This window comes from Aethalodelphis obliquidens, unplaced genomic scaffold (genome assembly GCF_003676395.1).
Source record: "Aethalodelphis obliquidens isolate GAN/ISIS:26980383/991018 unplaced genomic scaffold, ASM367639v1 scaffold10, whole genome shotgun sequence".
In the NCBI taxonomy this organism is placed as follows: domain Eukaryota; kingdom Metazoa; phylum Chordata; class Mammalia; order Artiodactyla; family Delphinidae; genus Aethalodelphis; species Aethalodelphis obliquidens.
Window position 1 is genome coordinate 33,250,337 of NW_020837954.1, and position 23,430 is coordinate 33,273,766.

The following is a 23,430-nucleotide window of genomic DNA, read 5'->3' on the forward strand; positions in this document are numbered from 1 at the left end:
CCAGGAGGCGGAGCCGTCGAGGCGGCTTTGGCCCGGATGTCCGGGCGCTGCGGCGGGGTCGGCTGATCCACGAAACTCTCCAAGGAAACCTACAAGCTGCCGATGGGTGAGTGATTGCCGAGGTCCCGGGAAGCATTTATCCTAGTCTCTGCTTCTTCCCTACGCTCCCAGCTCTGGGCTCGGCCACAGCGGGTGGCCTCCGGATAGCGGCGAATCCTTGTCCCTTCCTCCCAGCAACTCTTGGCCGGGCCGAGGTGGGATAGGGGTAGTCTCTGCTCCAGACAGGCTGCAGCGAGGAGACCGACTGCAGAGGGGACGCCGGCTGCGTACTGGGGGAAGAGGCCAGGCCTTTGTTGTTTGTTCAAAATGTCACCTCAGTCCCTTTGTTTCGGTCCCTTTGTTTAACATTCCTGAGAGTTGACTTGACAATTTAAAGCGCGGGCGTAAGTGCAGGAAAACAGGAAAGGAAGCAGAAGCTAATTGCTGCTTAACGGTTGAGTCCTGCTTCAGCATCAAACGTTAAGTTTGGGGGGCCTTTCACAAAGGGGCATGACGGTTGCAAAACAAAAAATCTAGACCTCCTTTACTAAAGGAAATCAAAGGGGAAAGTGAGCGTGCAGTGGGAGCTAGGGTTTTTTTGGTCGACGGTAAGCTGTTGCGTTCAGTTTATCATACCGGTTTTCAGGCCTTGGATTTTGAGAAATTTTAGAATATTTACACTCAAATGTATTTATTATGCATCTGCTAGATGCCAAACCGGTATAGAAGGTTTCCAGTTCTTTACCTTCTGCCTGCTCAAAAAATCTGAAACAACTCGTTTCCGTCTATTAGTTTAGAACATTGTGATTACAACTGGTTTAAAAATAAGTGTCAAGTAAGGTAAAGAAGGCCATGGGTTTTTTAAAAAGTCAGAAATTTGATAAAAGTGAAAATATTAAACTTGAGACATTTTAGTCAGCGCCATTTCTATTTTTCTCTTAAGCACAAGGAGAAAGAAAAAAGTCTACTTGAATTTGAAAGAAGAAAGAGTATGGTGGATCAGGCAGTCTCTAGATTGTGAATTCATGAAGAATTTGGGAAATGATTGTTCAAGAATACCCATAGAATGCATAATTTCCCAAGTTAATTCACATTTGGCCACAGTTGTTTTGGATTTATTCCACACGAGGCTGTAGGTTCTTTGCGGGTAGGGACTCTGTCATGTTCCTCCGTGAATCTTTAGGGGCCCTTCACCAGTGGAATCAGACACTTAATGCATGTTTACTGAAGGAATGAGTCAATGATGGAAGGGAATCAGATGTCACTGATGAAACAAACTCCTTCGATAGTTTCTCCCTGTAGGTGAGGTCAAAGACAATCTGTAGGCCCTGAGTTTTTTGGTTAAAAAGAGCTGCTTTTTATGTTGTCCAAGCCTTGAGATCAGAGGGTTGATTCTAATGCAGTGGTTCCTAAGTATTGGTCAGAGGCCCAGTGACAGCCTTGATGAAATCTTCACTTGTCCTCTACAAAAATGACCAAAGTTAGGATAATTTACAAGCTTCTTGTAAGGTGAATGTATTTACTTTAAAGGCCTTCCCTTTATTCTGAACTTATGTCCTTTCTGCTTTTCTGGTATTAAAGGGTGTTTTGTCATGAAGGAAGGTGATAATAGATTTCGTGTGTATGCTTGCACTTAATGTCCTGACTGGGCAAAATAAAAAGTATCCATCCTCTCTTAGTCCTCTAGTTAAAAAAAAAAAAAAAAAAAAAAAGGAAATTCAAAAGGCTAGGCCATCTAATCAAGGGGAATGGCTGGTTGGAGCCACTGGAGACGTACCAGGTTAGGCTTTGAGTTGTGGGCATGAAGTCCGCTCTGCTGGTTGAGGACCTTAATCTTAAGGAACAGTATTAGCAATAAGGTTCCATGTAACCTTCAATAGTGTCACAGTGTAAAAGGAAACCTTTAAATAAATGCATCAAGACTTTTGTCTAATACATATTTTTTAATTGAAAGTGTGTTGAGATATTTCTGCCAAATGTTTCAGCTCTTATTACCTTATTTTTTATAATCACAAAAGATGTTACTATACTGGCATTTGTTTTTAAAAAGCTGTCGATATTCAACCAGCATGCCTTGGACTGTATTGTGGGAAGACCCTGTTATTTAAAAATGGCTCGACTGAAATATATGGAGAATGTGGGGTAAGTCTTAACATTTGTATGTTATTTCATTTGTAAAATCTTTTTGCTTCTGAAATCTTGTCACATGTAGAATAACTTTTTTCTTCGATGTATTCAACTTGTAAAAGAATATGGAGGCATTAATAAAATCCTTATTTGTGTTGTCATATTGATTATATATCTATAATACATCTTGACGGTCACAGTTACTAAGTTTTCTAATTTGATAGTTTTATAATAATTTCTAATTACTTTTTATTAATATAGAAAAGTGATTTGGACAATAATTTAGCATTACAACTCCAGAGCATTTCTCTGCAGTTTTTATATGGTGTTAATAACTAGGTTTTTCATGTAATATTAGTCAACTATTTTAGTAACTTAATAAAGAGTCCTTTAATAACCTTATACAGGTATAGCAAATGCAATGTAGATTGCTTTTTATTTTACTTATGCTTTCTCTTTTATTTTTAAAAGATGCACATGTAAACAGATGTTTAAACTGAAATGTGATGTCTTAGTGAATGATTTTTTGGAGGTGTTAACGTTCTAGGATAATACCTCTACATAAAATACTGTTCTTATATATCATAGGTGTGTCCAAGAGGACAGAGAACAAATGCACAGAAGTATTGTCAGCCTTGCACAGAGTCTCCAGAACTTTATGATTGGCTCTATCTTGGATTTATGGCTATGCTTCCTCTGGTTTTACATTGGTTCTTCATTGAATGGTACTCAGGGAAAAAGAGGTTAGCACTTTCTATGAATGTAACTGGGTGGACTGATGTTGGAATAGCTATCATTTAGAAGACCTTATCAAGTAATTATACTTCTGTTTTTGTAAAAGTGGCAAACCTGTTTTTCCTTTATCTTCTGATTACTTTTGACTGTGGCAAGGAAACTTAATGCTAGGGCATGCCTCAGTAAATATTAAGGGAAATATCCTTTGTCTGTTTTACTCTGAGTGATGCTGAGGGAGTATTTTAGTTATATTTTTATTTCTTAATTTCATTGGTTTTCTACAAAGACTTGGCTATGATTACAAACTGTTTATTGTTCTAAAACAAATACTTTGCAACTTAATACTAGTAATCTAGTATAATGTAGTTAAAATGTTATAGCTGCAACCTAATTATGAAAACTCATACTAAAACAAATCCAAAAAATTTACTGAGCATTGTGTTTTATGTTGAAAAGATCAGGGAAGGAGATACAAAAATAACTGATGTGGTTTATAGTCATACTCTTGTAGAGAAGACAAATGTATACATAACTAATTATAATACAAATCAGTCTTAAAAGTATATAACAAAAAGTATATAAAAGCTTTATAAACAAAATGCTCTGGAATCACTAAGAATGGAAGAGATAAATTGTGCCTGGTGGCACCCGAAACACTTCAAAAAAGGAACATTTTAGGCAGAAGCAACAGCGTGAACACTGGCAGGGAGGTATGAAACGTGATCTCTTGTGAGTGGGAATGGAAGTAGTTGGGTGTTCAAAGTGTGGATTGCATATGAGAGAAAGGTAATAAAAAGGAAGGTGGGAAAGGGGGTTGAGGCCAGAATGTGAAAGTTCTTGGTGATGTTGTGAACCTCATCCCCCTGGGAATGAGGAACCATATTCTACTGTAGTACATTTCAGCCATCCTGGCTGTTGGTTCCTCTGACATTTCAGCATCTTTCCTGCTTTAAGTCCTGTCCCTTTCCCCAAACTCCTCTCTACCTGAAATACTCTCTTCTCCCTGCAACTTTTTACCTACCTGCCTTTTCTTCCTTCAGATCTCAGGTTAAATTACACCTACTCGGAGAGGCCTCCCCTGACCCAATCTAATGTAGGCTTGTCCCCGTTATTTTTCTTTTTTAATAGCACTCTCATTTTTTTGTTGTTTTTGCTTTGTATTTAGCAGTCAACACAATTTGTAGTTATGTTTGTCTCCTCATTTAATGTTATTTCCCACCCCTGACCATAGGCTCCATGAGGGCAGTGGCCATCGCTGTTGTTGTCTATGAAATCTCCAGAGACCAGCACAGCCGCTGGCACACGGTAGATACTCACTTAGTATTTGCCAAGTGAATGATGTATTGGTGAAGGTTTTGGTTTAGAGAAACAGCATCTTGGATGTATGTTTTAGGAAGATAACTTCTGTGGAGGGCAGATTAGTGGTGAGACATATTAGAAAGCTGTTGTCCAAGAAATAGTGATGGCCAGTGGTAGGAACGGAAGTGAAGAGAAGGTCAGGTGGAAGTAGAATCAGTACTTTTCTGGATCTACCTAATAAGTCCACAGTGATTATTTACGTTGGAAGAGCATTCATTACTTTTTCAGAAGACTCTATTAAAAAATTTTTTTAAAGCAGCTTTCATCCTGCTTTTAATTTCTGTTAATAGAATGATGAGAGATGAGGGCTAGAAAAGAGATGTGATTAACAGAGCTAAAATAGAATAATTGCTCATTTGGAACTTCTCAGCCCAGAGTGGAGAAGAGGTGGGTTTAATGGATGTACCTCACCAAATGCATTTGAACTAAAACATCAGATATGTTTTGAGAGAGAATTTTAGAGCAGAGGGTAGAGCCTTGGTTTGGGGGTAAAGCAGAGGTGTGATCAGTGCTTAGGCAGGAAAGGAGGTGGGTTTAAAAAGGAGGTTGCATATCCATGCTTTGCCTAGGAAATTGGTAGCAAGGAAGACAAGGACTATCTCTTGCATTTTCCTGAGACATTGCACTTAAAATCAAGGAAGCAGTGGCCTAGCTGACTGAGGCTAGACTCATGTTTCTCGACATTTTTTTCATTCTTTCCTCCTTAAAGAAGCTTTTTAGATACCTTTCTTCCCTCAATTCCACCTACCCCATAAAATTTTAATATCGCAGATATATTGTTTATTGGTTTATATAGTGTATGTATACATGTGCTTTATATATAAAAAGTGTAATATTATTTTATACCCAAGGATCCATTCTTGTCCCCTTGGGAGTGCTAGTGCCCATTGAGAATGCATGGGCTAGACACTAATCAAAACTTCCCTTTCTGGCCTGCTTGCTTTCCCCAAAGTTTAGTATTAAATTTGTTTTTCTTTTGAGGCCAGGGCAGAGATAGGCAGAAATTGCATGTTTTTTTATATAATGAAGCCAGAAGCTGTGCTTCTTCTGTAATTTGTTTTTATGTAATTTATAGCTTTCCAGATGTATTCATGCAACAGTCTTTAGGGATGTTTGCAATGTGCCAGGTGCTGTGCTAGGTTGTGGGATTCAGAGATGATGAAGATGTGGGTGCTCACAGTCCAGCGGATGAGGTAGACAGACCATCACAGTGTATGTGAGGGTCTATAGGAGAGGTGTGTACAGAGGTTTAAGGCTAGCTTAAAGAAGGAAGCAGTCAATTCTGTCCTCTCAAAATAGGGTGGTGTCACAGGAGAAGAAACTGACTTTAAGTTGAACTTTGAAAAATGAATAGTTTTTGAGAGAGGAATTGAAGAAAGAGTCAGACAGTAGGAAAAAGATGTGCAAAAGTCTAGAGCCAAGAAAGAGCACAGCATAACCAAGAAATGAGAGCTGAGGGTGCTATGAGAAATAGGGACTAAATGAGACCAAGATATAAAGAGGTTTGGGGCTGGGGGAGTCTTAGGAAATACTCCTAAGACCTGGGGACAACCCCAGAGCTGATCTTGAAGGATACACCATTTGCCAGATAGGTGACATGTTTTCAGGTGGAGCATGAAGCATGCTGGGATGAATGGAGCAGTGAGGAAACAAAGTAATTTCGTAAGGGCAGGAGGTGTGGGAGGTAAGGCTGGTAGGAAGTATTTTTCCTGAAAGGCAGATGGGATCCACTGAGGTAGTTTAATAAGGGGAGTTTTCAAAGCAGATTCCATTTTGTAAAGATTATGTAGTTGACTGCAGATGGATTGAAAGGGAGCATGATGAGAAGAGGAAGCCAGTAAGAAGGTTGCCAAAGTCATGGCAAGAAATAATGAGGTTGGGATTTGGCCTCTAAAAATATGAATTCTGTAGGGAAGCAAAAGATTGGATTATGTAATATGAAAGTGTACACGTTTACTTACATATTTTGTGTCTTCATCTGTGTAAAATGGCACAGGAGTTCTGCTTCCAACACCATGGGCTAATTAGGAGCTCCAGGTCACCCTCCTGCATGAAATAACTAAAGTCTGGAAGAGACATACTGTTTAAGACATTGCTGGTCTCACAGGAATAAGGGGGGATCTCCGAGAACTCTTCTTTTTCAGAAAACAAGCAAACCCACCCTGAGCTGGGGCCAGAGTGACAAACCAGGCAGTAGCGTTGGGAGGGTGGCCAGAGGTTAACTGCCGATAGCAACTGGGTAGTCCTTTCTGTTCCACGTGATGTTGAGTTGGGATGCACCCATCTAGAGGCTGGACTGGGCTGTGGTGTTCAAAATGAGTAAATCATATGCTGGAGTAGGTGCTGGCTGTCAGTTGCGAGCACATGGGGGCTGCTGACCAGCTGCTCTTTTATCTTTGGTATTCTGCAGCTTAATTATAATGTGAATTTCTTTTTATTTATTCTGCTTGGGATGTGTTTTGCTTCCTAGGAAGCAATTCTGTGAATTTGTTTTTCATTCTTTCAGATGAGCCCAGTCAAACCACAGAACAGTGAGAAATAATCACTGGTGGTTGTTTCAGGCCATTGAGTTTTAGGGTAGTTTGCTGTGCAAGTGATAGGTAACTGAAACATTGTGCAAATAGAAAACTCAAAAGCATCTATAGAGAAGCAATCATAAATAATGAGAGTTTAGTGAGGAGGCTGGCTGTAAGCTAAGTATATAAAATCAATTACCTCCCTATATTTCATTTACAGAATCACAGTACTGTGAGGTAGCCAAGACCAAGGTAGCTAAGCTACATTGGATTTATACTGTGGAACTTGACAAGCTAATTCTCTAATTTATATGGAAGTTCAAAGGCCCAAGAATGACCAAGACCACTGAAAAAGTAAAAGAATGTATGTAATATCAAGAATTATTGTCATATTCTGTTGTCTCAGGGATAGATAAATGGACCCCAGGAACAAAATAGAGAACCTAGAAACAGGCCGGTTATATAGGAGACTTGATATGGCAGAAGTGGCATGGCAGCTTAGTGGGAAGAACAGTAACTATTCAAGAAAATGCTGCTGCTGGGACAATTGGATATCCAAATGGGAAAAGCTAAAGTTATATACTAACTTAGACACAGAAATCTCTTCTGAGTTAAAGATTGAAACATGAAAAGCAAAACCTTAAAACTTTTAGAAGAAAATGTAGGATAATATTTTTCTTAGAGTGAGAATCTGCTAACCAGAAATTTAAAAATTGATAAAGGCAACTATATTAAAATTTAGAACATCTATTCATAAAAAGACATCACAAAGAAAATGAAAATTCAACCCGCAAACTGAGAGGAAGACATTTGCAACACGTTTTACTAACAAAGCAGAATGGATAAATAATGGAAAGATCACACAATGGATTATTATACAGCAATGAAAATGACTGAACTTCAGATATAAGCAAAACCATGAATGAATCTTGGAAATGTAATTTTGAGTGGAAAGAAAAATCTCCGAAAGCTTACCTCACTTTATCATGTTGAAAAATAAGCAAAACTAAATAGTGGTTTTGAAGTATAAATACAGTTGGAATAAAAACTGTTTAGAAAAACTGATAAAGAACATTTAGTATAATGGTTATTTCTAGGGGAGAGACAGGAATATGGAATGGGGAGGAACAGGTAGATATAAATTGTTAATGTTTTAGTTGTTGGGTTAGGTGGTGAGCTTACGATGTTTATTATATTTTATAACTAATATGTATTACATATAATCTTTTATGTACTTTTAATGTTTAAGATAATTTAAAATGATGCGTAGATAACTTTAAGACATTTTTAATAATTTGGCGAGTTACTGAAGATAAAGGTAGATCTAATTTCTGCTCTTCTACACATTTAGACAATATTGGCACAGTGTTACCTGGGATGAGTATTTATCCCTTTTTAGTAAACCTTTAGTAAACCTTTAGTAAAGGTTAAATCCTTCTCAAGTAGTTTTCATATGTGCTTGGCTTTACTTACCTATTTAGAAGATTTTTTTGTTTCAGGATTTATCAGTTAAAACTTCTTTTTAGAATACATATTTTGAAGCATATACAGGTTTTATTAAAAGCCACGTAACATGCTGAGAATTTTCTGGTGATTGTGCTTCCTTTGTTTTACTAGTTCCAGTGCCCTTTTCCAACACATCACTGCATTATTTGAATGCACTATGGCAGCTATCATCACCTTACTTGTGAGCGATCCAGTCGGTGTGCTTTATATCCATTCATGTCGAGTATTGATGCTTTCTGATTGGTACACCATGCTTTACAATCCAAGTCCAGATTATGTTACCACAGTGCACTGTACTCATGAAGCTGTCTACCCACTGTAAGTATTTATTTAGATGTAAGATCTTTTTTTTTTTAAATGATGATTATAGATTTCATTCATTTAAGCAGATTGAGCCTTGCGAAATGGCTCCTAGGCACTGGGGGATATATACAGAAATGATTTTCTTCTTTTACGTGATACATAGTCTGAGAAGAGGAAATAGAAATACATCTTAGTATAATAGAAGTGAAAGTATTTTTGTGTTGATGTTGAAGTATGAGCACTTCTAAAATAAGCTATATCTGTTTCTTAAAAAGGGAATTATAAGGAAAACCTTTTTCTTATACAACAGAGAAGCAATATCTGACATACAAGAAGTAGTATAGGCTTTGGAGCTAAAAACAGGCTTGAGTTTGAATCCCAGGTCTGTCAGCTGTTAACTTGAACATGTTAAGAGCCTCTTAACCTCGGCTTTCCTGTTGGTAAAAATGGGAATAATGTTACCTTATAAGGTGACTTAAATAAATGCCTTACATACAGGAAGCACTTATAAGTAGCTGGCATTATTATTAGAGTGTTTGGCGTCATGTTCTGTCTTTCTTTTTTTTTTTTTTTTTAAATATCAAATTCATAAGATTCTGTATAATATTACCCTGGCCTACATTTTTAGAATTTCTGTGAATTAGTGTTCATTCTGATGTGTTTTTCTCAGTAAATGTATAATAGAAGAGTCTGGTATTTGTATTCTCATAGTTGTAGCAAGTTACCATTATGTAATATGCTCAACAAAATAGTACTTTTTGTGCAATTCTTAATAGTACTAAGTGTCAAAAACAAACATGCACGTATGTAAAAAGATACTTTGCAAAAAAAGAGATCCAAAAAAAAAGTAGAAAAAAAAAGCAACAACAAAACAAAAAACGAGATCCAGATATAGAGCTATAAAAATCTTTTCCACCTGCCTACCTTTTAAGTCCTGCAAATTATTTATATATATACAGAGACAACCAGACATATTTATATATATAAATTGTATCTAAAAGACTGATACTATCTTATTTGTTGATTTCATAGAGCTATAACCCTCAGCTTTGATTATTCTCTTGTCACATGTTGTCCTGGGGACTTGCAGAACTTAACCTGGTCCTATACAGAGAAGTTAATTACTGAATCAGATATTATATTTAAATAAGATGTATTTAAAACATCTTATTTAAAACAAAAATCAGACTGATTTACTGCTATTCACATCTATAGTGTTTTGTATAATATCTGTAAATCCTGTAGTAGGAGAGTCAAAAAATATGAGAACAGAGATGGCAAATAGGTACTCGCAGCCCTCATTCTGCAGTCATAACAGCCACTTCTAATTTATTACAGCACTTGTCCTGCTGAGTTGGGTGTAGCCTCAGAGCCTTGTCACAGCACTCAGTCAGACTCATCACACAACTTCATTGATTAGGACATTTTCCATCTGTTCACCATCTTTGAATTAAGTAGGTATTTTTTTTTTCTTAGCAGCTTTACCAATAGTCACTGTGGAATGGACTGTCTGCCTTGTTTTACTAATTATACAAAACAATGTTTTATTAAAAGTATGAGAAGATTTTATAATACTAGCATTTGAATTCATACATGTTACTTTACATAACCATTTAAACTTACATATATGGCTAGACTGGGGCTAAACATTTCTGAAAGCTGTAGGACTACCAAAGTCATAATGAATTTTTTTTTTTGTAAGTCAACAAAATGTAGTGGCGCAATATTAACAGAAACCTTTGGAACACTATTACATTGACTAGTGGAGGATATCTTCTCCATTGGTATATATAAATTCCTTACAAATTGAAAAATATCAGAATGCTTTTACTGATAATTATAGTTTTGAGGGAAAATTAATTAGATAAGATATGGAAAAATATGCAAGCTTCTATCATTAGAAACTTACTGCAAAAGGTAATGTTTACTAAAACTTTGAGTTATTGACAATGAGCAGTAATTACTGTTGTAACAAAACTTAGCTTTAGCTTGTCAGATTTATCCTATGTGCATATGAGGGGCATGGATGTGGGGGGGGAGGTAGAGGATGAGGTCTTCTGGTGGAGAGCAGGGGCAGGAAACAGGTATCTGCTTCCAAAGGCTAGTTTCCTAGTTCTTTAGGACAGGTAGCACATGATGGTTTCCTTCTGATTAAAATAATAGTCTTTTTGGAGCTCTTAAGGAACTACAAGCTGAAGGAATAGACAGATTTAATTTTGTTTTGATATTGGTAAGAGGTAGCCTAAGAAGACAAAACTCATCATCCAAGAAGTGAGGCTTGAAATAATGCAGTATGGTACAGGGCTGGACCTAAAAGCATCATGAGAGCACAGCGACCCGGTATCATTAAGCTGTGTGGAGAAGAGGCATGTGGTCAGTTATTCGAAACAACTCCTGTGCTTCCCTTGACTCCCCCCTGCAAGGGAGAGGGTTTGCGTATAAGATAGTAAAAAAAATAATTTGAAAATCCTCATGGAAAGGAAGTTAAAACTATGTGCATAGAAATATAAATATTCAAAATAAGGAGCTAGAAACTATAGTCTGCTGATACAGAGATCTTTTTGCAACTTTTTTTCTGGTTGTAAAAATTACATTATAGGATATTTGGAAAACAGAAAAGGCATACCCCAAATAAAATAATCCGTAATTCCATTTCTTAAGATGATCACTGCTGAAAATGTCTTTCCAGCTGCACTTTTTATTTTTTTTATTCTTTTTTAAAGAATATTAAGGTTATTCTATGCACATGCCGTTTTGTAGCCTGTTCTTGTCACTTAATGTATGAGGCACAGTTGCTTTTGTTGTTAACATTTCTTTCATAACTGGATTTTTAATGTCTGCATGGTATTCCAGCATAAATGTACTCTAAAATTTAACCAACTTCCTATTGTTGAATATTTATTTTCTTCCTGAGTTTTCTTTATTGTGTGATTCAATAAAAATGCTTGTTCATCAGGTTTTTGTGTATACCTGATTGTTTCCCTTTGATAAATTTCTACAAGTAAAATTTTTGAATTAAAGGATATAAACATCTTAGGATTTTTGATACACATTTCCAAACTGTCTACCGGAAATGACTCAGCATACACTTTGCAGTGGTATTATGAGAGTCTTTTTGGTGAACCCTCCACCAGTCTGAATATTCGATGGATAGACTTTTTAAACCTTTTTCAGGATCTTTGATTTTAAAATGATCAATGATAAAAATACATTTTAAAACATATTTTTGATGTTATAATTTTTTATTTTATTTTCCAGATACACCATTGTATTTATCTATTATGCATTCTGCTTGGTATTAATGATGCTGCTCCGACCTCTTCTGGTAAAGAAGATTGCCTGTGGGTTAGGGAAATCTGATCGATTTAAAAGTATTTACGCTGCACTTTACTTCTTCCCAATTTTAACCGTGCTTCAGGCAGTTGGTGGAGGCCTTTTATGTAAGTTTGTTGGGTAAAGTCAATGAAATATATTTACTATATGTGATAAACAATATTTTCTCTGAGTATAATTTTGGACCTTTTTCTGTAGTTTGGTTTCTGTTTTTTATTCTTGAAAATAAACCATAGTATATATTTTTGCTAAAACATATCATCATTCTTTATCAAAACTGATTTCTGTTTAGAGAATACTTTGTATTTGAAGCTCACGTCAATAGGAAGATTTTTAAAACCTGAGTATAAATTAAAAAACATATAATAGATGGAAATTATTCTTGATATAATAGATGGTTTTTACATATAATAGATGGAAATTACTCGTGATAATATATACTGTTTACCATTAAGTCTTAGTTTTCTAAATTCCTTTATGAAAGACTTAGATATAGTAAAAAATCCTCAATATATTTTTTTAATATATCCACTCATTTATTCAGCAACCATTTAGACTGATCTGTGACTCGAAAGAAGAATGAGAGAAAGTTGGTGTTAAAGAGCTCATATAGTACTAGGAAAGCTATAAGTAGCTGAGAGAACATAGTGAGGGACTTTTTGAACGTGTGACATTGAACATTGCAAGGATGTTGGATACCATCTTTATATGGAGCCTGCCTGGGTGCAGAGGGCAAGCTTCTGGCCTGAAGGAACTGGGCAAGATGGCATCACTGTGCAAGTAATGTAGCTTAGTAATGAATTTGATTCAAAGTTAGGAGGGTGGAGCTGAGGATAAGGCCACGGGAAGAAGAAATTGGAGACTAGTCAGGGGTCTGTTATCCCTCATATTCTGGTTTTACAGATGTATTGTTTCTTTTGGCCTGCATAGCATTTGAAAATCTGTAGTTTTTCCTAGCTCCTACCATTTCCTATTTTCTTAGATTTGGCCCACTTCAGTCATTCTCCTGGATGACCTCTGTAGGCATTTGAGGTTGCTATTCTTGCTCTAGGGACTAGAGACCTGCTCTTAAAAGGATTTCAGGAGGAAGAGTGACATAACTAGATTTGCATTTTAGAAAGATAACTTGGTAGCAGTGTGGAAGATGGATTGGCAGGGAAGAGAACCTGGGGGATCAGTTAAGAGATGACAGCCATAGGCCAGGCCTGACTGTCTGACCTAAAGCAGAGGAACATTAGGAAAGAAGAACTATTTCAAAGACAGAATTAACTAAGCTAGGTAACTAATTAAATATAGGGGTTGAGGAAATGGGAGGAGAATACGATAAAGGAGCTTTCTGACTTAGTAACTAGTGAATGTATGAATAATGAATGTTAGAATAAGCAAATAGGGTGGTGAGAAGTGAATTCAGTTTTAGGTATTCATGGAATATTCAAAAGAGCACAGGTAGTCATTTATCCTAGACAAGCTTGGGAGAGCTGACTAGGCTTAAAGATTTAAGAATTGCCAGCCCTCAAATCCCTGTGTCCTAGACTGCCACTGGTGCTATTGTATAGAACCTCTTGGTTATGAAATGGGGAAAATGGAAAAGCTGTGGAAAGCAGGGAAAGGTTTGGAAAGTTAACCTAAGGAGACTGCCAGACAGTGTTACTTCCTATGTTGTAGCTGCCCATATGGAAAATGCCTTTTCCCACACTGAAAGTCTTTGGATCATTTTGTTAACAAGCCTCCACTCAAAGCACATTCATAGGAGGATCAAGGAGTTATTGTTTATTTGCACTAAGTATAAACTTGTGCAATCTGCTGAGATTAGTCACAGAGGGTATCATACCAACTCATAATTTTATGGTGTTGAAAAAAGGCACCAGCAGATTTGGAGTTTGGTGAGGACTCATTTCTTGGTTCATTGATGGCTGTCTTCTTTCAGTGTCCTCACATAGCAGAAGAGGGAAGAGGTCTTTGAGGTCTCTTTTATAAGGGCACAAATCCCATTCATGAGGGCTCCACCCTCATGACCTAATCCACCCCAAAGGCCCCTCCACCTACTAACAGCATCACATTGAGGGTTAGGATTTCAACATAAGAATTTGGGGAGCGGGGTCACAAACATTTAGTCCGTGACAAGGGAATATAGCAAGTCTGAGCAAAGTAGAGCACCAAGAGGCTTCTGGTAGCTCAAGATACCAGGGTCTAGGGAGAGAGACACTGGGGTAATTAGGAAGATGTCAGTGACAAACTTTTACCTGCTTGGAAGTATTATTGAAGCCAGTTTTTAAGTGTGATCTTCCTCTGAACCACCAGCAGAACTAAAATGAAGATTTCCAGGCACTACCCCCAGCCAGACCTAGTTGCTCAAAATATTACATTGTTTTAGACCCTAGAGTAAGAACCACTCTAAATCCACAAGTTTGGGGCTTGTTGGAAATTTCCTCTTTCTCCTTTTTACTACCATTTCTTTCTCTACCAGTTCTTACTATCATTAGCAACATTGTTTAGCTATTTATAAGTTAATTGGGATTCTTTTGAATGGCTGGTTAGGACCTAATCATTGTCAGTTATTTAGTAATTGGAATCAGACCTGCATAGATAATTCAGAGACTCGGGCTGCCATATCCTTAACTAACATTTGAAAATGTTCCAGATGGGTTCCACTGCATTGTATTGTAGAATGATTAATAGTTTTAGTAACTGAAGTTAATCGTTTTAAAATAATAATTGTATAAAAATAATTCAAGGTATCTTTCTCAATTTGTCCATTTGTTTTAGTGAGCTATAAATTTAGAACATTTTAAGAGGTGGTATTTTTAAGAAAAAATTTCACTTAAAGTATTATTTTACTGTACTGTATTTGAAGTAGAACTGTCTAGAAATTTGACATTAAGAGCACTGAATGATCCATTTAGCCTTTGAGGTTTATTGGTATATGACCTTTTAATTAAAGTTGAATTACTCTTATATATAGCCTTTCTCAACTGAAGTTCCCCATCTGGACCACAAAACACAGAAAATTGAGTAATTATTTTGCCAATTCTCCCAAGTTTGATACATAACTAGTATCATGCGAGATGCATAGGAGAGAAGTTAATTCTTTACAGCAGTGGAAGCCTTCAGGCAGGGGTCTTCAAAGCTGGGCCAATGATAGTTTTACATTTTTTAACTGTTGGGGAAAAAAATCAAAAGAAGAGTAGTATTTCTTGACATGTGACAATTATATGAAATTTGAATTTTATTGTCTGAATAACTTATAAATAAATTATAACTTACAAACTTATAAAGTAAGTTTTACTGGAACACAGACACATCCATTTTCTGTATGATCTGGCTGCTTTCCCACTACAACTGCGGACTTGGGTGACTGAGACATAAACTGCGTGGCCCACGAAGCCAAAAGTACTCACTATCTGGTCCTTTACAGAAGAAGTTTGCTGACCCCTGCCTTAGAGCATTAGGGCTTCACTCTCTCCCAAGACTGGTTGAGAAGGTTTTTGTCTGTGGAAAGAATTATACTGTTTGAATTTTTTGATGGTTTATTCAGAAAATTTAATTTTCAGCATAATACCAATGTTTGTCTTTCAGACTATGCCTTCCCATACATTATATTAGTATTATCTTTGGTTACTCTGGCTGTGTACATGTCGGCTTCCGAAATAGAGGTAGGACATCTTTTTTCCTTTGTTAAAGACTTTTTTTTTTTATAGATTTGATAACTGAATAGGAGAATAGTGCACACTATATGATATGATATGTTACAACTGATTGTTTTAGTAATCCTTGGCTAAACGATGCCACTCAGTGGCTTTTGGCTCATTAGTTCATGAAAAGTTGTATACTAGACAATATTTGCTTGGGAAATTAGTGAAATAGTCAGGCTTAACTCCAGCATGTTAGAGAAAAAAACTCATTTCACATCATTTATCCACATAGAAAATGTATAATTATTGAAATGTTGAACCCTATTAACACTATTTTGAAGGAAACATAAAAATGCTTTATTTTATATAGAACTGATTCTAGGCTTTTTTTTTTGCAGTGAACACTAACAGTCATCAATAATTACAGTGTACATTCCATACCCGTCTATGTTTTGTCCCTAATTTTATTTTCTTGATTACGGATGTCTACTTTTGCCCTCTAATATCTGTAATACTTTGGTGATTTGGAAATATTATTAACACTCACATTAGTTCCGATGCTGTTCCTATCTTGAGATATCCTTTTTGTGCCTCTTTTTAATATTTCAGTGGAAGGCCACTGTTAGAACTCTTAGAGAGTAAACTCTAAAGGAATAAAAGCGTAACATGTCTTAGTACTCTTCCATTCTATGCTTGCTAATCTAGTGCCTATGCACTGTTTTCAACCGCCCACTACAGTTGATATGTGCTCTCTTATAATTCTTAACATAAAAAAGTTCACCCCAGAGAAAGTTGTTAACTATTTTGGAGTGGTTGCTCTTGAAACTCCTGTTTCTGTTACATTAGTGAAAGAATGAGAAGGGGGAACAAACCACCTAGAAATCATAGTGACTTTTAGGTAGACTAGCAGTAGAGGAACTAGACAGTATTTTTATGGTGATTTTTCAGATGCTTCCGTTTGTATTCTACTCCCATTTCTCCTTGGTAATCTTTAATCAACTTTGCAGTATAATTAAAGATAAGCAAATTAGTATTGGCACTTTTATCAACTCTAGGGAAATGGGGGGAAAATGATTGGATATTTGAATAAAATGAAGTTTTTGAATTTTTGTTTATTATCCATAGTTACTATGGAAAGTTCGATTAGCTTGAATCATATTTGTTTCTCTGCTGCTGGGAATCCCCCATATATAAAACATTCATGTGCTACAATTAGCACTCTATACATGAATCAGAAATAGGGATTCAAGTCAGGAAAAGACAGTCAAGTTCTAGGTGAGCTGATGAGCCATTTAATGAGGGATAGTTGCTAAGTAACCAGTTGCAAATTACATTTTAGTGTGTTCATTAGCACATTTAGATATTACTTTTATAATAATTTGTTCCTTCCAATTTCTGTATATTGTAGAGCAGTATTAAAGATACAAGGGAAATCAGAGTAGTCACATGTCATTTCTGCTCCCTTCTAAGGGAGTTAAGGCAGCAGACTCTAGGAATGCTGGAGTTAAGGAAGTTGGGTGTATGTACCTCCTCCTTCGCACTGGTAGACTCAGCTGCTGTGGATCAGGGCAGGAAGAAGGCACATAATGTGGCGTTCCCCTTCCAGTTCAGGTCTTTCAGAAGAAGCGGTAGTGTTTCCAGGGTCGAATGGTGGTGTAGACCAGAACTTAGAGACGTGGGCTCCCATCTTGGTGCTGCCGCTGAGTGCTGAATGTAGGAAGCCTCAGTTTCCTCATCTGTGAAGTGTAGTAGCAAGACTGGGTGATTTCTTAGGTCCCTGTGATTCTGAGGTTATGATTTTGTGTGACAATAATATGTTTTAAAGTAAAATGTAATAAATTATCTAGCCAATTCAGCCCAATAATCTGTATTTCTCTTTTCTTTCTTTTATAAAATTATGTAGAACTGCTATGATCTTCTGGTCAGAAAGAAAAGACTCATTGTTCTCTTCAGCCACTGGTTACTTCATGCCTATGGAATAATCTCCATTTCCAGAGTGGATAAACTCGAGCAAGATTTACCCCTTTTGGCACTGGTACCCACACCAGCCCTTTTTTACTTGTTCACCGCAAAATTTACCGAACCTTCACGGATACTCTCAGAAGGAGCCAATGGACACTGAATGTAAAATGCCAAAAAACCCTAAGAAGTGTTCTTAATAAAAGGAAGTAAAGAAAGAAAAAAATGTATTAGTACTCTTCTGTCATACATGGGAATATGATTGTCAGTACACCTCATGTTACGGGGGGGGGGGGGGGGTGGTTGTTGTTTGTTTTCTTTTTTTGACTTAACAGATTTTGTGGTTTGATGGAAAATACAAAATCCCATAATTCTCCATTATGTAGTATAACACACCATACACTTAGAGCACACAGTTATATTACCCTAGAAACCTATTAGGAAGCACTTGCCTCTCGCAATAATTTAGCTATTCTTTTGTGCAAAATCATGTTTCTGTGTACCTAGCAATGTGTTGTTCCCGCTTTTATTAAGAAAAACTGTAACAAGTATAATCTGGAATCCTTAGCATTGGCATAATTGTGCATGCCTGTTGTGTTTCAGTGTTTCAAGTATACTGAATTATAAAGTCAAACGTACTTGTGGGGTCTGATAGCAAACATGGAAATCAAGTATGTTGTTTTTTGTTATCTATTTATTTTCACCAATACAGTATTTTGATCTATTACAAAAATAGAGCATAATTTATATAACAGGTCTTTTGTTTTAGGTAGTTTGGTTGAAGACATCTTCAGGTTATTCCTGTTCCTGTAAAGAAAAATGATAATAAAATGCTTAACTACAAAAAAATCTCAAATATCTGGCATTTAATTGTATTTGCCACACTAATTGTGGAAATAATTCAAAATGTTAAGTAGTAAGATTAGTGTCTCTTTCCCAAATGAATAAATATACTTCCTTCCCCCATATCTCATTTTTGAAGGATATATGCACGTGCCATATTTTATGAATCCTGAGACACAATTTTTGTCACATTGTGATATCTCAGTTGGTGGCTTCCTAGATTTAACAAAATACAGAATATCTACAGTACATAAAGATTTCCTGTGGTTGGCTGGTAATACGTGTGCTGTGATTTTTATGCTCTGAAGTCTTCAGGAGACTCATTATTGGGAGCAAAATAAGATTTTTGCACTTAATAATCTGACCATGTTTATCCATTTGTATTTTTAGAAGGTTATTTCCTTTTTCTGCTCCTTGGCGAGGGTTGCGTGAGTTTGTTAAATCTCAAACTTCTAAGACTTCCGTTGACAGTTGCAAAATACAAAAGAAAATGCACTCACTTTTTCTGTAGTTTTGTACCTTTTAAATTCATAGCAGTTGTATCCTTTAAGTTATTTTGTTAGTTTTTCTTTGTTGATTTTTTTTCATAGTACATTCAACCACTGGGAGATGGATTCTTTTGATAGGACTCTGTTTCTTCTTATTTTCTGTAGGAATAAATAAAATGTAAAAAGTCTACATGTATCTTATATAGGTTTATGTAGTTACAATTTTAAATTGCCCCAAGAATCCTCAACTGGACGATTGTATAATGGGCGGGGGTGGGGTGGGGGATGGTGCTGAGGGATCATGCATCTGATTACCAGGACTATCTTTTTGTCGCAGTACATTTGGAGTCATTTTAATAATTATTTTCCCCTCCAATGTCCTCTTCTAGCAGAAAAGTGCGTATGCAAAAGGAGAAATTGTGCAAGTAATATGATTACAAGTCCTCAAATGCAAAGAATTTCGGAAATAATACATATTTGCATTTTTAATTTGCTTCCTTAAGAACAAGACTAGAACAATTCATAGCAACTGTGGTTGCTAATGTTACTAAATAATTTGTTAAAATGGTCATTAAATATACACAAAAAACAACCCTTTTTCTAGCTCGGCTTTGTTTTGTCTTAGATCCTTGTTCTGTATTACTACTCTGGCTGCTACAGTGTATAGTAATTACTTTGCTAACTAGCACTGGATAGGTAATATAAAAGTTAAAATATTTTCTTAATTTGGGTCAACTGATAAAAATAACAATTACATTGTTATATATTTGTCTCAAACCAATAGTTTTCAAGACTTGGCTGCCCAATGGAGCCAGCTGGAGAGAGTTCTAAAAACACGCCGGGGTCTCACCCCCGGAGATTCAGGGTGAATTGGTCTGGCTGAGCAGAGGGATTTTTAAAACTTCCTCCAGGTGACTCTAATGTTTGAAAACCATGGTCTAAACTCTCTTCCTAGTTCAGATCTTAATTTTTCGAAGAGATCTTTTGAAAATTTCTGAGCAAATGATTTTTTTAAGTATTTCTTACTGAAATTTTGATTCTGCTTCAATAATTAGGTTCTTTTCCAGAATTAAATGATCAAAATAAATTATATCAAGTCCTTTTCATCACAATAACAAAAAGATAACTTTAACAGAGAGTTACACAAATTTTTTGATCTTTCTCTAAAAATATTTCTTGGCCTAAAAAAGTCTTCTGTAGAGCACATATCAAGTTAAAATATTTGATTAGCACACAAAGTGTTTATCTGTAACCTAAGTTATAGTACATGGTATAATACTCAGGGATTTTTGGAATTTTAAAACAAAATTATTTTTAATACTTCTTTACAAATAATCTGTACACAATTACTATTTGGTTTAGGTATACACCAAGAATTAACTTATTTACCTTTAATTTACAAGAAAGAACGTTAAAGCAAAAAGTAACGATTTTAGTTTTCAGGGTGAAGTCTGGCATTTCACATTCGGCCAAGCCTATCCCCCACTCTTGCCAACTGGTACCCCCAGCAGATCTCCACTCAGCCACGCTATTACTGTTCCTGGCCAGCTTACGTCAGCTGCTCCTTCAGGAAGACATCCCTGTATATTCCCTACGCCCCAAAAGATTGAGAGGTGCCTCTTTACCCTCCATAGCCACTCACTAGAAGGAATCCACCATATTCTAATCATCTCTTCGTTTGCTTCTCACAGTGTATGACCAGTTTCAGGGACTGGTCTTGTTCGACTCAGTAACTGGGCATGTGCTCTAGTACAGGGCTCAAAGGTATTCAATATGCTAATACAGATAGCGCAGTGACCCTGAAGAAGCACCAGGACCTGCAGGGCCACAGTGACACATTGTGGCCAGAAGAGGGCAGGAGAGGGCTGTTAAGCTGGAAGAGATCAAGGGCTTCTCTAGAAGTCCATCAGTGACAGAATACTTTCAACGCGAAATATCCAAGAGCTGAGAGGTGCCTCAGAGATGTTCAAGTGATTCAAGGAGCCAGGGTGACTATTATCTCCTCAGGAGGGCAGAAGATTTCAGGGATCTCAGTGCCTAATTTGTGTCTGAGGCATTATTTATTATTCCTGTTAGTTAGCATTCATATTTAACCAGGGCAACTGAAGAGTGGAAGTTAAATAACATGTAAGAAGCAGAGCTGAGATTCGATCCCAGGTCCACCTTCCTCCAAAGCCCATGTGGTGGCAGTGCTCCAGGAGCAGAAACAAGTGGAGTAAGGGAATCCAGAAATCCTTTACATCTCAGCTCCATTTCCAGTTCTCCAGAGACCTCTCCCGATTCCTTAACTAGGTCAAGTCTCTCTCCCTCTAAGGTTCTCTCATAGCTCTCATACCCCACCTGTAAAATTCCTATGACAAGAGGTTTTACATACATTTGCATAATACTTGGTTCTCCCACTGTGTCAGGGGTGGGCAAACTACAGGGGCAATTCTGCTACAATGGCAGACCTGAGTAGTTGCTACAGAGACCTTATGGGTGACAAAGCCAAAAAATACTATGGCCCTTTAACATTTGCCGGCTTCTGTACTAGACTGTGAATTCCAGTTGGGCAGGGATTATACCTGTTTTCATTCACCACTGTAACCCCAGAGCCTAACATGGTACTTGGCACAGAATAGGCATTCAGTAAATACTTGTGGAATTCAGTTTAGTGTTAATAGTGAAACATGGATGAAACCTTAAAAACAGGAGGAATTTCAAGTATCAGTATACCCAGTTAGGAACATTTCAGTGGCTGCAAACAGTACTGACTTTTTGAATTGAAATTCCTCCAATCAGTAATCTATTGACTGAAAATATTTTCAGTAGAAATATGTGTTTTTTCTTATAAAATTAAGTGATATTCTTTTCATTTCCAACAACAAAAAGAATATTTTAATTTTTTCCGGAATTGGTCACTGTGTAACAGAGCATGTTCATCATTGCATGGCCTAGGATGCTTAGGGTTTGCCATGTTGCCAAAAAAAATCTCACCCACTCCATGAGTGATCAAAGGAGAAGATGCAATACTCTAGCTCAGGGTTTGGCAAACCTTTTCCGTAATAGATAATTCAGGTGTGGCGAGCCACATGGTCCCTGTCAGTGTCTGCCATTGTAGCACAAAAGCAGCCATATGTAATGTGTGACTGTATGAGCATGGCTGGGGTTCAATAAAACTTTATCTACAAATATAGGAATTTGAATTTCATATAATTTTCTGGCACCAGGAAATATTATCCTTTTGATTTTTTCCCAACTATTTGAAAATATAAAAACCATTCTTAGCTCTGAGCCCTATAAAAACAGGAGGGGGCAGCTTTACAGAAAACCCTGAACAAAAGTTTTGGCCAAGCCAATACTTTGCATACTTGCAATACTTCATAATAAATATTAACTGGAACTTGTTCCAGTTGTCTAGAATAAGAACGGTTTAATTAAGAGTCGTATATACGGATTGCCTATCAAATGAACTTAAATTTTAATTAAATGATTGTACCATTTGGATGAAATAAAAATGAATGGCACATGCTGAACTGGCCTATTATTTATATTTTATTTGGGTTGGTTTTCACTCAAAGCAACTATTACTCTATTCTGAACATGATACTTTAAGTTGAAAATGGAAGTAAAAATTAAGATCCATGCTGAGGCTGAATATACAAACCAACAATGGCCACACCATACATGACAATAGACCCATGCAATGACCATATATGTAATGAGCCCAGAACAGTCATAACTTGATCAATGACCACCAACTTCCCTCTTTTATGACCCTTCTTCTAACTTGGCACCAACCAGAGAAAAGCCAAGTATGCTTACTAATCAATCACATAGGCTGTCCTCCTTCTAGTCAGCCTGTTACCAGCCTCCCCATGCAAACAACCTCCAATCGGAACACACCTGAAACCTTCCTTTTTTTCCCCACACTAAACCTCTCTCACTCCCGCACCCGCCTCTGAATCTCTGGCAAAAACAAGCGATGGTGACTCTGACTCCCTTGTTCTACCAAGCTTTATGCCTCAGCTTGTTCTCGTTTGGGTGGCCTGCAATTTTTTCCATGCTGCAATCCTCCACTTTCCATAGGTTATCAATAAGACAGTACTCAAAATAAATGAAAAAGGGAATATGGTATTAGTTATTCCATGGGTTTAGCTTTTCAATATAGTCTATTTTTTTGCTCCAGTGCAAAGATTGCATCAGGTTTCAGACAAAAATGGAAGATTTGCTCGTGTGAAAACAGTGCAATTGACACCTAGAGATGATTTGGCTCTTAAAATTCTGCTTGCTCTACAGTTGCTCGGGATGGCCTGACCTAGCAAAGAAAATGCAGAGTTAAGCAAGATTCACCAGGGACCCTTGTGCACTAAGACATAATAGGTATCACCAACCTGGAGCAGGACCACCAAGACAGCTTTTAGGTTGATAAGAAGGTTCACCCACAAAGTTCCTTATTGGCTGCTAAAACATTATTTCTTTTGTCAAGCAATACCCTCAGAATATTGGTTTTTACCAAATATTGAGATGTTTTTAGTTGTACCACTTTCTCTCATTTTACTTTTATTTCATCTTATTTGTAAATTTTCTACAACCCACCTTTAATATTGC

At 36.8% G+C, this 23,430-nt stretch overlaps 1 protein-coding gene across 4 annotated transcripts; it reads left to right on the plus strand.

The window, feature by feature from the left end:
- Positions 1-18,461, plus strand: JKAMP (JNK1/MAPK8 associated membrane protein). Of its 4 annotated transcripts, none has more exons than XM_027111392.1 (7): positions 1-106; positions 2,090-2,181; positions 2,755-2,909; positions 8,394-8,600; positions 11,844-12,025; positions 15,495-15,571; positions 17,454-18,461. In XM_027111392.1, exons 1-7 carry the CDS (start codon positions 103-105, stop codon positions 17,670-17,672), a joined length of 936 nt encoding a protein of 311 aa, XP_026967193.1. In that variant the 5' UTR covers positions 1-102; the 3' UTR covers positions 17,673-18,461. The 4 variants fall into 4 exon arrangements, with proteins under 4 accessions (XP_026967193.1, XP_026967196.1, XP_026967194.1 ...); XM_027111393.1 differs by having other exon boundaries at positions 36-106; positions 2,108-2,181; positions 17,454-18,358; XM_027111394.1 differs by having other exon boundaries at positions 46-106; positions 2,058-2,181; positions 17,454-17,735.
- The last annotated feature ends 4,969 nt before the right edge of the window (positions 18,462-23,430 follow it).